The 15,252-nt window shown below is 35.6% G+C and overlaps 1 protein-coding gene across 7 annotated transcripts; it reads right to left on the bottom strand.

The window, feature by feature from the left end:
- Positions 1-1,300: 1,300 nt before the first annotated feature.
- Positions 1,301-15,135, bottom strand: LOC131357532 (NKG2-A/NKG2-B type II integral membrane protein-like). Of its 7 annotated transcripts, none has more exons than XM_058396592.1 (12): positions 13,549-15,135; positions 13,254-13,402; positions 13,046-13,159; positions 12,332-12,460; positions 11,617-11,751; positions 11,053-11,181; positions 7,997-8,119; positions 5,921-6,019; positions 4,535-4,621; positions 4,209-4,363; positions 4,001-4,101; positions 1,301-2,400 (listed from the first exon to the last, which is right to left on the bottom strand). In XM_058396592.1, the coding sequence occupies exons 2-12, from the start codon at positions 13,351-13,353 to the stop codon at positions 2,265-2,267; spliced, it is 1,308 nt and encodes a 435-aa protein (XP_058252575.1). In that variant the 5' UTR covers positions 13,354-13,402; positions 13,549-15,135; the 3' UTR covers positions 1,301-2,264. The 7 variants fall into 7 exon arrangements, with proteins under 7 accessions (XP_058252575.1, XP_058252566.1, XP_058252557.1 ...); XM_058396583.1 differs by having other exon boundaries at positions 4,209-4,360; positions 12,332-12,463; positions 13,549-15,133; XM_058396574.1 differs by having other exon boundaries at positions 12,332-12,463; positions 13,254-13,421; positions 13,523-15,130.
- Positions 15,136-15,252: the final 117 nt, after the last annotated feature.

Here is a 15,252-nt window from a genome sequence, read left to right as displayed (position 1 = left end):
AAAAAAAAGAGAAATAAGATTAGCCATGTCATCAGATTTAGTCTAAATAAAGACTAGGACTAATTTCAGTTTTTGACTCATAAGGTCTTTCTCACGCAGTTCTTGTTTTTTTCTGTATTTTTGCCAAGTTGAAAAGTGATATGCAGGATATCTAGATGTCTGAAAGGAACTTTTTTTTACGTCTCCCATTCTGCCTAAACATATAACAACCTTCTTACATGCATTAGACCTTATTACCCAACTCTAATGCATAGTTGTGCCACATTCTTAGTTTATTTTGCTTAAATAACTACATTTAATTTCGACCTATATTAACTTGATTGTGTTTGGCTGTGGAACTGGCCATTGAAGCCATACAAACATTTTCTGATGGATTATTTAGTTAGCAGTACACATTAGTTTCTTCGGCTACTTTGTCATCTTCTTCCCTTTCTTTTGCTTCCTCTTTCGCTTTTTTTTTTTTTTTTTTTTTAGATAAAAGAGAAGAGAAGAATAAGAAGAATGGAGAAGAAATAATAACCAAGTGAGAAAATAATTCAAAATAACTCAATATTCAAAATGAATGATTTTTGTATGTTTTTTTATTAAGAAATGTACCCTTACTGTAAATAAGAGACTTTAACGGATTAATGTTTATATAAAATTGAATCTCATCACGTCTCGTTTGTTTTACATTTCTTCACCACACATTAACACAATCTAGCTAAATCTCACTTTTTTCACTGCTGCATTCACTTAATAAAAAACTATTGTTACTTCTTGATCTAAGACAGGGGTGTCAAATCTTATCCACAAAGGGCCAGTATGGGTGCAGGTTTTTATTCCACCTGACAACAAACTTGCCCTTTAGGGATTAATGAGCAGTCTATGTATAAGCATTTGTGTTTATGCTAGATGCTTAGTGAACACTGAACATGTCCACTCTGATCATTTCTTGTGGTCTTCCTCCAGACCAAAAACACACACATGCTCTTGCACACACACACACCACAGAGTAGTAAGGAAATAGGAGCAGCATCATTATTGTTTCATATACTAGATATGTATTATCAAATGTATATACATCTATACTTCTGGGATGTTTTCATAAAAAGTTTTCATCTGTTTATCGAAGCCTCTTTTCAGATGGTCTGAATTTAGAACCGCTGCAAGGCAAGACTATTTCAATTTCATATCAATATTAATATCTATTTTATTCATTTATTTGCTTGTTTGCTTGTTTGTTTTTGCATCTCACTTGATTGACTAACTGTAAAAAAATATATATATAAATAAATAAATAAACAAATAAATAAATAAATAGACTTGTTTTAGGACTTTATTGACTGTTAAATGGTTTTTTTAAAGGATCATTTAATGGACAGTTAAGTTGCTTTTGTTGTATAGGAGCATATGTTCATATGGTTAAATGTGACTGCCTCCTTAGACCCAAAAATTTTACACACAAAGAAATAAATTGTAATAAACAGAAGCACTGTAAATTAATCTAGCAATTGGGCATCCATGACATTTTTGAAAAAAATTATGACTCAACACCAACACCGTCAACCTGGGATTGCTTTACCACCAACATCTATGTCGCACTTAATAATAATATACATGCTTCAAATACATAAAATAAAATTCAGACGGGATATTTAAAAAAAAATGTTGCAGATATTTGACCCTATCCACTACCTGGTGGCAAAGGCATAGCAAAAATTGCAGACAGATTGTATGGCAGCCTTTAGGATAGAGTACAATGAGCATTTGGATGCTCAAGAGAAGAAACCTGTTTGAGAAATGAAAGTATAGTGATTCTGTACAACTTCATAATTTCATTATTTTTCTGAGTGAATATTACTTTATGGTGAAAAAAACATTTTATTTATATTAATTCGCTGTAAAGACACCTCAGAACTTGTTTTAAAGGCAGCTACATAGGTATATATATATAATTTTATATTACATTCTGCAAACTCAATAAAATGTTTTTTAGAAATCAGTGCAAAATGATTTTGTATCAGTGCAATTAATAGCATTACAATTTACAAGTAATATAAACACAGAGTTACATTCAATGAACACACTTAGCATTTTCTCTCATAATAAGAAATACATAGCATGTCTACTTGACTGTGCATCACAGAACAGGATTATTGCATGTACTGATTTGTTATTATTTATGAACTGCATTTGTAAAGGGTAAGTATAACAGTAAAGTGATGATATCAAAGGCAAATGTAGCAGATATATGTGATGGTTATGGTTTACATTCTCCATTTTTAACATCTCTGGCAGATGTACTGTGAATACACAGTACATTTGTCTGAACTCCAGTTGTTCAGGTCTGATCCCCCTCCATTTAGCAGTGCACAGGAGCTTTGAGAGCCTGGATTTGGTGGGCCATGGGACCAGTAGCTGATAACAAAAAAAAAACAATGTTTAGTTACACAAACACATGCACTGACTGGCCACTTTAATAGGAATATCTGTACTCTTGCATCATCATGCAATTATCTAATTATCCAGTCATGTAGCAGCAGTGCAATGCATACAAACAGATGTATATCAACAGCTGCTGTTAAATGTAATTCAAATATCACAATGGAGGAAAAACTGTGATCTCTGAAACTTTAACCATGGCATGGTTGCTGGTGCCAGATGGGCTGTGTTGATTAAGTCAGAAACTGCGGATCTTCTGGGATTTTTACACACAACTGTCACAAGGGTTTACACAAAATCCAGTGAGCAGCAGAAACGACATAACCAACTTGCTGATGAGAAATGTCAGGATACTTTTCTTACCCTTTCTGTGCTATTATACTTTGTATACTTAAATACTCATTGGTATGCATATAGCACTTTATTACAGTCTTTTTTAAAACTATGTATTTGTTTTATAAACTGTTAAAACTACACTAACTGTGCACTTTTGGGGAACACATGTACACGTATTCATTTGTGCACTTATCTAATCAGCAGCACAATGCACAAAATCATGCAGATACAACAGCGTTAGATAATGTTCACATCAACCATCACAACTGGGAACAAATGTGATCCCAAAGATTTTTACCGTGACATGAATGTTGGGGCCAGAAGGGCTGGTTTCCTGTAACTTGTAATTATCTGGGATTTTCCCAAACACATTGTTGATTAGAGAGGTCAATGGAGACTGGACAGACTGGCTCAAACTGACAGAAAGGCTACAGTAGCTCAGAGCAGGACTATGTCAGAACTCTTGTTGCTGGCTATGTGCATAACCTTCATGGCTAATTTAGTCACTTTCAGCATTATAATGCACTATGTCACAATGTGACATTGAGTTCAGTGTTCTTCAGTGGCCTTCTATTCAAATCTGAATCCGATAGAACACCCCATCCCCTGGGACAATTGTGGGCCAGTGATAAAGTCCAGGGAGAGGTGTGATCATAGACAAGATGTTATGGGTAGGAGGTGAAGTAGACCTTGTAGACAGGTTCACGGCTCCTTGTTTAGGGTCAAGTCGGGCAGGCCAGGATGTAGATCCATATGTCTTTATCTATTGTGGGCCATAAAGTGTGGCCAAAGAGGGGAACCTGTGGTCGGATATACAGCCTGCCTGGTGAGCCACCACCTGGATTTGGCTCCTGCCGAAGCACCATGCAAACCCCTCAAACCGCTGTTTGTCAGTGAGATTCTAGAGGTGTTTTATTCTTTTAACTATCATTTTTTGTATTTAAAAAAAGATGCATTAAATCTTGAAGTTCAGTATTCAGAGTGATATAAGTAGTTGAGTGAAAAGGACAAATACAGTAATACTCACTGCTGCATATCCGTTGCTATGTACATTTTATGAAACCCCCATTACTCCCTACATCAGTGGAATGGGGCCACTATAGGACCACCAATGACCAGGTGTAAATCATTCTCAGTACAGCAGCTACACTGATTGTAGTGGATGTTGCACTGGCAAATAGCCTTGCTGGGGTTCTTATTAAACAGAACCATGGTAATAAACAAAGCACTGATAACTCACCTCTGGGTTGATGCAGTATTGTTAATCCACATCCATCGCTGCTCTTCTGAATAATGTAACCCAATCCAGTACCTCACGTTCCCATACTCATTTAGAAACTCCTACAGTAATAAAGACAGAATTCACACCAGTAAGATGAACACCTTTAACCTGCCTTTAATATTGATGTCAGTCTTAGTTTGAGTGTCTGAGCGATTGACTGCTTAACCTGCACTTCGTTATTGTTAATAACAACCAGGTCTCCGCCCTGTTTCTGACACTCCTCCCTGCTCTCCTGCCAGTTTAGACGTGTCTCAGAAAAGAAGTAGCAGGAGTTCTCAAACTTCTCCCAATCTTCCTCACACTCACAGCACTGACACCCTGCTGAGAAACAGCAGGTTTTAATACACAGCTCACAAATGACAAAAATAAACATGGATTCACACAAAGGGTAAAACAGGACAATAGAGCATTATAAATAAATCACTATATGTGAAGAGCATTTAGAATTCTAAATCAGTGTTTTTTAGCAGATTTGATGTTATAGGGTTTTACCTGGGATGATCTTTGGTGGGGGGCACTTGGTCTGACATTGTTCACAGATAAACCTTGATTCAGCGCTCTCTGGACTCTTCACATTTACTGACGTTTTGGCATCAAGGGAACATAGAAACAATGAATGAATGTTGTATGTTAGACAAACAAAAATATATATATATACCGACATAGGCAGCTTCAGCCTATGTGTGCACAAAACAAGTACTATTGCAGATAAGACTAACATATAACTAATTATAGTTAGTAATGATAAAGATATTTGATATCAATATAAAAGAGTATATATGGATAGTCTTTGCCACAACACATATCATAAATCACTGGAGAGGTCAACAGCCAATATGCAAAATGCATTCCTGATATTTTCAGAGTGAAATTATTTTATATTTGACAGGCCAGTTAAAATCAGCTCTTGGACAGCAAATTTACAAAAAATAAAAAATAAACTCATCCTCTTCATGTTCTTTATTTTAGCTTAAATTTGGAGTAACCCTAAAGCAAAAAGCTTTTGGCTTTCTGCTTAAGCATCAGAAGATACTGATATTTTTCCTGCTTCCTTAAGCATCAGAAGATACTGGTATTTTTCCTGCTTCCTTAAGCATCAGAAGATACTGATATTTTTCCTGCTTCTAACACATCAACTTTGAGGACAAAATGTTCACTTGCTGCCTAATATATCCCACCCACTAACAGGTGCCATGATGCGGAGATAATCAGCGTTATTCACTTCATTTGTCAGTGCTCATAATGTTATGGCTGATCGGTGTATTTTCTCTATCATATTCAATGCTGTGTTGCATTTACACACCATCTAGTGGCAAGAACTCAAAAGAAAGCACTAAAAATAGCACTGCAGAAAATGGAAACGCCAAACAAAAAAGGCAATGCTTACTTTACACAATACTATTTTCTAATAATATACCTAGCTGTGTATTTGTTAAATTTTCTTAATTTTACATAATTATTCATAATTCCACTACATTTACTACTATGTGTATGGTTGTTATGTCACAAGTAAAACCTAAATTTAAAATCTTTGCAAATTTTGTGCATATTTTCCTTTATCCTTTTATGAGATGGCATGTTGCTGTGCGGTTTTGTTGCTTTTTTTGTTTGTTTCTTTGTTTTGCATTATCCCAATTGGTGGTCATAAGCTTCCATAAATCAAGAGATATACTGGCCTCATAGTTGTGGTGTAAAAAAAGAAATATTTATACACCAAAATGTCGATGAAGACAGACATCGACCTTCCATTGTGAATAAAGAAAGCTAACACCCATTATATGAGTGAAGGCTGGAGCTAGATGTGGTGTTGATGTTCACAGCAGCACCAGTCTGGTGTGAATGAGTCAGTAACATACTAACCATTAATGCTTTACTTACACTTCATAGCCAGAGCAAGAACCACAGCCAGCAAGAGCAAAGAGAGAACGATGAAAACAGCGGAAATCATCTTGTACAGACGAACACTCCTGTAAATTTCTAAACATAAGACAAAACAAATAGTTATCTCAACCCATGACATGTAGAAACATGTGAGAAGCATTTTCACACTCACTCTGAACTTCACACATTTTTTTATGCTGTCAAAAACAACGAGTGCTGCAATATTTAAGCATACTCTGCAGTATGACAGTGCACAATTTTGGACTGAGCTCCAGGCTTAACATTCTTGTCAAAGTGCTTTTTCTTTTTTGTTTAGAGGAACATTTTACACTTAGAAGCAGGGTTAACACAGCTGTGGCTTAGAATATTGCCTCTAGATGCTTACCAACAGATACTCAGGATCAGGAAACGAACAGTGCTTTCCTCAAATCATGTGAAAACGGATGTAGCAACACTTACTAAACATCATGGTAAAACCATTCAGCAAAACAGTGAACATCACAGAAGTATGCAAGGGGGAAATACATGACAGAAAATTTTTTGCAGAAGTTGTATTTTAACAAATGCCTACGAGACAAACTTAAAAAAGCCAAAAATTGTGCTGCTCAGGCACAGAATGGCAGACCAGTCCTTTATTTTTTCTCACTGATGCAAATGTGCAAGACAAGCAACAGCTAAGACGAGCCAGATAGATGTTGCACTACAACTGCTTGATAACAATAACATGGCTTAATATATGGCATCATATAAGGGGCTGTGCATTAAATAGAAAATAAAAGATGACATAAAACTAACTCTTAGCTATTATTTTAAAATGACCCCATTTTATGGAAGTAAAGTAGACACCTTAATTCTCTTTAGCCCATGTTTCTGTAGACTTTCGGCCTGAACTCTACAACAATCAATGTCTGTGCATACTCTTACCTCTACTACTTTAGTATGCAGAGATATTTACTTGGTGCACTGTGATCATATCATTTTAAACGCTGACGCTGATGATTTTTTTTATTCTGTGTTATGCTGCTACTTCAAGAAATAACATTTAAATTTAGTGATATTTTACTGTGATGTTTACCTAATCTGTTCAGACAGCATTTTATAAAACACTGGTTATTAATTTGTTAAATATTGGAAATGTTCCAAACCCTGTTATTGTTATTGCTGTAGGAAGATAATTATAGAAATGTTACTCAGGCCAAGACCTTAATATGTTGTAATTTTTATTTAGACTAATGAGGTCATACAATTTTAGAATTTGACTTTAGAAAAAAAAATTTATTTAGTGTGATTGTGATGCTATTAAATATGTAACTGTGGCTTCCTGTGAAGTAAACAAAAATTAGTAAATTACATGCCACAGTAATTAGTCAGGTTATTATTTTAGGCTGCTCATATCATTTAGAGAACTGGACTGGACTGTTAGAACATGTGCACATTGAAAAGTATTTTCTCTATAGTATATTGAAACCAGAGCACACTATTATTCTACTGTTATGGAACGAATGTATCTGGTTTAAAGTTTCATTCAAGCTTTATATATACAGCAACCTCTTAGAGTTACCTAGTTCACTTGGTTTACTCAATTATTTAATGTTCCATTTGATTTTAAACAAAGAAAAACTCTTTCTAAAATGAATGTGGAAGCCCTCAATACATTTACTTGCCGGGGAAAGTTCCTGCGACACCTCAGTCAACAAACCAAACCAAACAGATGAGTCATTTCACGCACACATTTTGAGTGAAATGAGTAAGTACTTTTATCTGGGTTAGGGTTTCAGTATTAATTATAGGTCAGTATAGTAGGCACGAGAGTCCGAGTTAAAACATTTGAATACAATGGCCGTACTTTACACCTCAAATCCTTCCCTGAAACATGGCACACAAAGAGAAAATTCGAATTAGCTGTGCATATTTGCTTTTGACTCATGAGGTTTCTTGCCAAACAGTTCTGTTATCTTTTTTATTTCTGTATTATTATATATTGTATTGTATAATTTTTTTCATTGTACATATAACCACCTTCTTTACATTAGACCTAATTAAATACATACACTTGTATTTGACCTATATTACCTTTATTGTGTTTTGCAGTGGAACTGGACATTGCAGTCATATAAACATTTTCTGATGGATCATTCAGCTTGCTGTACACATCTTCTACGTCTTCATTTTCTTCTTCTTTTCCCACTTTACCAGCTTTCATGGAAAGAAAAATGATCAAGTTGATAAGGAGAAAATCTGAGTGTATACAATATGAGATGATCAACTGCTTCCGTATCAACTTTTTGACCAAAAAATGGACAAAATTAAACCAAGGTCCTAAAAATACTCTTGAATGATATACACAGATCAGGTATAACATTATGAGCAGTGCCAGGTGAAGACTGATGATATCCTCATCATGGCACCTGTTAGTGGGTGGGATATATTAGGCAGCAAGTGAACATTTTGTCCTCAAAGTTGATGTTAGAAGCAGGAAAAATGGGCAAGTGTAAGAATTTGAGAGAGATTGACAAGGGCCAAATTGTGATGGTTAGGTGACTGGATCAGAGCATCTCCAAAACTGCAGCTCTTGTGGGGTGTTCCCGGTCTGCAGTGGTCAGTATCTATCAAAAGTGGCCCAAGGAAGGAACAGTGGTGAACCAGCAACAGGGTCATGGGTGGCCAAGGCTCAATGATGCACATGAGGAGCGAAGGCTGGCCCGTGTGATCTGATCCAACAGACGAGCTACTGTTGCTGGTTATGATAGAAAGGTGTCCGAATACTCAGTGCAAGATGGGTCAGGGCTGTTTTTGCAGCCAAAGGGGGACCAACACAGTCTTAGGCAGGGGGTCATAATGGTATGCCTGATCAGTGTATCTTACAACACTCTTTTAATTTAACCCATGATGTGTGTGCTATTATAGCTTATACCCTCGGTTAGTAAAAAAAATAAATAAATAAAAAATACAAGATATTGTTGAATTGAGACAGTATTACTTTTCTAACATCCATAGATTAGACTATAGAGTACATAGTAGATAATGAAAGTGCATAGTGTGTTGTACGTCATATGAGACACACTTAGGAAATACACTTAAGGTAAATATAAGGCAATTACAGTATGAAAGCAAACCAAAAGTGCAAGAGGAGAGATCGTTCCTGTTCTGTGTGTATGCTATGAGCACACACAATGCTATGAGTGTGTGTGTGTGTGTGTGAGAGAGAGAGAGAGAGAGAGAGAGAGAGAGAGAAAGAGAGAGAGAGAGGGTGAGGCTGTTGCTTATGGTGATAACCACCATATGGTGGTAAGGAACATTATCGCTATGTAAATTGACGCCGGTTACAAAATGTTATTTTTGACCATAAAATGTCTGACTGATCCAAGGCTATTACTCTGACTTGAAGTCAGTTTGAGAACTGTTCATCCTAGAAGTAGAGTGTAGTTTAATATACATTAGATGTAGTATCAACTCAAGGTGAGACAGACATGATGGTTTCACTTTAGTGGAACACCTTGCAGCTATTTGAAAAAGTTCCTCTGCTTAAATGAAGTGTGTTGTACGTCATATGAGACACACTTAGGAAATACACTTAAGGTAAATTACAGTATGAAAGCAAACCAAAAGTGCAAGAGGAGAGATCGTTCCTGTTCTGTGTGTATGCTATGAGCACATATCCACGGTTCATCTTCTTGTTTGTATGTATTATAATTTATTTATTTATAAGGTGTAAAGTGAATTTAGTATTTTAATATCACCCTGTGTAAAACCTTTTCATCTCAAAATAGGTCATCCGTGTGAATTGTGTAGATCTGCTTAAAAAAAGTGTGGGGCGGGGCTGAGTCTCATCCACTGCGAGTATGTGACACATCACCTGTAACGGTGTTTTTCCTGGACTGGCGAATTGGCCCACCCTACTCGACCTCTGATTGGCTTAGCTTCATGTTCTTTTCCTCGTCCAAGCAATCGCACTACTGATACCTGATTTTGAGACCCTTCAGTCTCCATTCACATTCAGAGACTATGCCGTAACGGTAAACTCAAGTGGTTAGGTTAGCCTGTCAATTTAAGTTGTTTTTGTAGCTAATTAACTTTGCTGTAGAGCCGGACCGTGTGTGTGTGTGTGTGTGTGTGTGTGAGAGAGAGAGAGAGAGAGAGAGAGAGAGAGAGGGTGAGGCTCTTGCTTATGCTTGTAATCACCATATGGTGGTATGGTGACATGATAAGAACATTATCGCTTGCAGCTATTTGAAAAAGTTCCTCTGCTTAAATGAAGATCTACAGTGGTGTGTTTTTTACCTACAAAGTGCGTGAAACATTTTAAGAACAATCCGTGATGTAGACAGTAGCCTAGTTGTCCTCGGACATTTTTGCGTCAGCTTCAGCTCTCTTGGTCAGATTTTTTGAGAGAAGTGAAATTCCCTGTAGTGGAAACCCCAATTCCCTGTAAATGTAACACCAATCTAAACAATCACCTGTCTTTAAATGTTTTAATACCTTCATAATATGGGTTTTATCCGACATTGTGAGTGAAATGTTCTGTATGTGATATTAGGATTTGACCAGTCCTGGTAGAACAACTTTACCACTCGGCCACTCCCATCTGTTTTCAGAATGAGAAAATGAGAGAACTAAGTGACTAAAGGACAAAGCTCTGAGGTAACATGGACTTCAGAGAAAAATGTCAATAACCACTGCTGAGCAGGACAGGAAGGTAACAATAGAGGAAGACTGGCAATACAGTGCATTAAAATTACTGGTGCAGGCCAAGAAAGCCAAAAGATTTGAGGATTTTGAGATGTTTGCAGGGTGGGTTGTCACCTTTTTGTTTGCACCCTTGATCACTGTCAGGTTAAGCGTCTTCTTTTTACAACTTCAAAATATTGTCTTTCCACTTTGATTACTGTGCTGTTGTTTTAGCGGAAGAGAAATGTGTGAGGAAACAGTTTTTTTCCTGGTTGTTGTCTGAGTACATTTGGCCTCATTTAATCATGACCTCATGTAATCCCCTTTCATTTTTCTTAAATTCAGACTATATATAGCCAGCTTCTTGCGTTCAATAGACATTATCACACAACTTAAATGCGAAACACAAATTTAAAATTTAGTTAATTTAAGCCTTATGCATAAATAAGTAAAGGTATTACCTCGATCGCGTTTGGAAGATGAAGAAGGCTTTGAAAGATTATAGATATCTTCTGATGGACTCTTCAGTTTGCAGTACACATTACCTTCTTCTTTTTTTTCTCCTTCTTTTTCTGCCTTTTTCTTAGCTTCTAAAGGGAGAAATATTGATTGATCAAGTCGTTTAAATATAAGAAAAGCCTAACAAAATTTATTTCTTGTGCTTCTATTGTTGTTGACCTATATTCATACATTGATAATAAATATAGGTGACATAATAATAATAATAATAATAATAATAATAATAATAATAATAATAATAAACTTGAAAATTGAAACATTGTTCCATTTAATTTTTTTCTAGACTTATGCTAACAAGGTCTTTATTTTGCTATACAAATTACAACTTCATCACAAAAATGACGCAAAAATTGTTAAATGTGATCTAATAAGCATTAATCACAAATGTTGTCTATATTGTTTGGGATTAAGATTCAGACAATATGTGTTTCATATATACACACACACACACACAAAAGGTCCAGAAAATAAACATAACACAAGGGGTAAATAAGTAAAGGTATTACCTTCATTGCTTTTAGAAGATGATTGCACTGTAATATTATAAACATCTTCCGATGGATTCTTCAGTTTGCAGTATAGATCTTCTTTTACTTCATTTTCCTTTTTTTCTCCGTCTTCATCTGCCTTTTTCTCAGCTTCTAAAGGGAGAAATATTGAATGACTTGGTATAAGAAAAGCCTAAAAAAAAAACAGGCATAGGAAAGGCACATGCAGTTGTGCACTTTACTATATGAACCCATTTTAATATATTAAAAACATGTCATATATATTCTTTATATCTATATTTGTAGGTGTTATTAGTGTCAAAGTGTCTGTTCTCTTTAATGACATTTGTCATTTTTCCCTTGGCTTAACCCTTGTGTGATATTCAGGTCAAATTGACCCTTTTATATTTTTACTGTCTTCTGCATTTGTTGTAAATCATCCGCATTTACATAAGAAATGCATTTTTGCATTAAAATAAAAAATTGCATTCAAAAATGCATTTTTAAAAGCTGCATTTCATAGCCAGTGACTGCAATAATCTTTTATTTCTTGTGCTTGTTACACAAATAAAAAATTTAAAAAATGACACTTTTATTGTTAAATGTAAGCTAGTACACATTAAGCACAAATGTTTTATGTATAATATAAAGTCCCTAGTGAGATTGACCCAAACATTATCAAAGGGTCCAAATAGTGAACATAACACAAGGGGTAAATAAGTAAAGGTATTACCTTCATTGCTTTTAGAAGATGATTGCACTGTAATATTATAAACATCTTCCGATGGATTCTTCAGTTTGCAGTATAGATCTTTTACTTCATTTTCCTTTTTTTCTCCGTCTTCATCTGCCTTTTTCTCAGCTTCTAAAGGGAGAAATATTGAATGACTTGGTATAAGAAAAGCCTAAAAAAAAAAAACAGGCATAGGAAAGGCACATGCAGTTGTGCACTTTACTATATGAACCCATTTTAATATATTAAAAACATGTCATATATATTCTTTATATCTATATTTGTAGGTGTTATTAGTGTCAAAGTGTCTGTTCTCTTTAATGACATTTGTCATTTTTCCCTTGGCTTAACCCTTGTGTGATATTCAGGTCAAATTGACCCTTTTATATTTTTACTGTCTTCTGCATTTGTTGTAAATCATCCGCATTTACATAAGAAATGCATTTTTTGCATTAAAATAAAAAATTGCATTCAAAATGCATTTTTAAAAGCTGCATTTCATAGCCAGTGACTGCAATAATCTTTTATTTCTTGTGCTTGTTACACAAATAAAACATCACAAAAATGACACTTTTATTGTTAAATGTAAGCTAGTACACATTAAGCACATATGTTTTATGTATAATATAAAGTCCCTAGTCAGATTGACCCAAACATTATCAAAGGGTCCAAATAGTGAACATAACACAAGGGGTAAATAAGTAAAGGTATTACCTTCATTGCTTTTAGAAGATGAAGGCACTGAAATATTTTCAGATGAACTCTTCGGTTTGCACACAGTGGATTCTTTTTTTTCTTCTTCTTTGTTTTCTGCTCCTTTCTCAGCTTCTAGAGAACAAACAAGGGCATGGCCAAGTGGTTTAAATACGGGTTAATTGGACAAACAATATCAAGCATGGGAAAGGTTTTTTTTTTTTTTTACCTTTTGTTTCTTCCACTTTCCCTTTCTCTACATCCTTATCATCTTGAACTTCTGGAGTGAGCTCTTTCATCTCCACCTCAGTCACTTTTTCAGCGTCCATGGCTTCTCACGTTCTGTGCTGATCTTGTTTCACTTTCTTGACCAAATACCTAAGGCAGAAAAAAGCAACTTAGACAAAAGAGAATTATGTAACTTCATGTCCTCACATGTTCAAACAAATCCATGTCCATGTAGTTAACAAAAGCAATAATAAAAATAGTTCTGTTTACTTTAGTCAAACAGAAGAATCACTCACTGTCCAGTGAAATTCAGAGGTCCTTCAGCCCCAGTCCACACTCATTCCTTCTTGTTTGATACTTCCTCATTACACTTTTATAGTACACCATTAACACAGCCCAGCCACTTCTTTCTCTTTTTTTTCATTGCTGCATTCAATTAAAAAAAAAACTACTCCTTTTTCTAAGAAGCCAAGTATCAGAATTGTACTGGAAGTTGATTTTTGGAAGTGGTATATCAAGAATTAAACACAAACTCTATAACAAGAAGCTTTCTAAGCTTAATGAAGCAGTAATATGCCCAGTGTTTGTAGACTTTGTCCCAACCCTATCTTTTAAACTGCCACATTCTCTCTCGAACTACCAACACACCTCCATCTGTCTCCTCCCTCAAACCTATACCCCCTACACGTGCATGCACCTCAGTGGTTTAATCAGCAGTCTATGTATAAGCATCTATGCTTACGCTAACCTCTGCGTAGACTGCGTAGACTTACAGAACACTCACAACTGAACATATCCAGTCAGACCATTTCTTGGAGCGTTCTTCAAGACCAAAGCACATATGTTCACGTTCACCAGCGCCACGGTGTAGCAAGACAATGACAGTAGTAGCACTCTCAATTCATGTTCCATGCTTGCATTATCAAATGTTTAATTTCTGCATGCCAATATTAAAATCGGTGTCTCTTCTAGCTGACATCAGAACAAAACAGGGAGTGGTTGAACTAGTAAGTGCAGTTTAAAAGTGCATACTGTAAGCTCAGAGTAGTCATTACTGAAGTATCAGTGGTAAAACGAGCAAATTCCCCCATATTGACTGGAATAGATGTTTCATTTTCCAAAAAAACCCACAAATGAAACAAGTTCCCACAGGTTCGCTTTAAGAATGTGATGTAGAATGAATGTGAAAATACCCATCAATCAGCGTTATTTTTCCACAAAGTATAGATCTTTGTGATGCAGTATTGCTAATCCACATTTAATAATCCACTGCTGTATATGCAGACCAGTCAATAAAGCATGTGCTTATTCTCAACTAAACATGTCCATAGTAATAAAGGAAGCTAAATTTATACCACCGTTCATCTATCACAGATTTTCTTTAAAGAAATTTGATGAAGCGTTACAGTAATTATGAAACTAACCATTAATCAGAATGATGGGTACACTAAATTTCAATTAGAATTATGTTGTAGATCTTTGTGATGCAGTATAGCCACAGTATTGTGCAATGAAATGAAGGATTGCCACATCTCCTGCTGTGTTCTCAGACCAATCCTGCACGTCAGGCTCTCTTAGAATGTTACTGTAGACATTATACTGCTACCTTCACGAGTTACATCATCAAGGAAGATTCTTTCCTGGAAGAAGCCATGCAAACCCAAGCCATGACACTACTGCCACGATAAGTTTGTATGTTTTGAATCACAAGCAGATCCTGTGCTTCGGAAGAGTTTAATCTTGGTTCTAAACCGCTTGTGGCTCTTCTCTGTATTTCTGTGTGATTTCCAGTGTATTCACAAAGAAATACAGAGAAGAGCCACAAACATTGGATAGTGACACCTGTTGCTATGTCACAGACTGTTGTTTTGGGGTTTTGTAAATAATTTACAGTAATTGCATTACTTCTAAATTGAAGAATCGGAATCGAATACAGAACCCTTCAGCAAAAACTCAATGCAATTAATGTTAATAAGCCTTTCATTAATGATACTCAAATC

The sequence above is a fragment of the Hemibagrus wyckioides genome, linkage group LG01 (genome assembly GCF_019097595.1).
Source record: "Hemibagrus wyckioides isolate EC202008001 linkage group LG01, SWU_Hwy_1.0, whole genome shotgun sequence".
NCBI classification, from domain to species: domain Eukaryota; kingdom Metazoa; phylum Chordata; class Actinopteri; order Siluriformes; family Bagridae; genus Hemibagrus; species Hemibagrus wyckioides.
The sequence above is the reverse complement of the archived record's forward strand: the minus strand, read 5'-3'. Positions and strand labels throughout refer to the sequence as shown.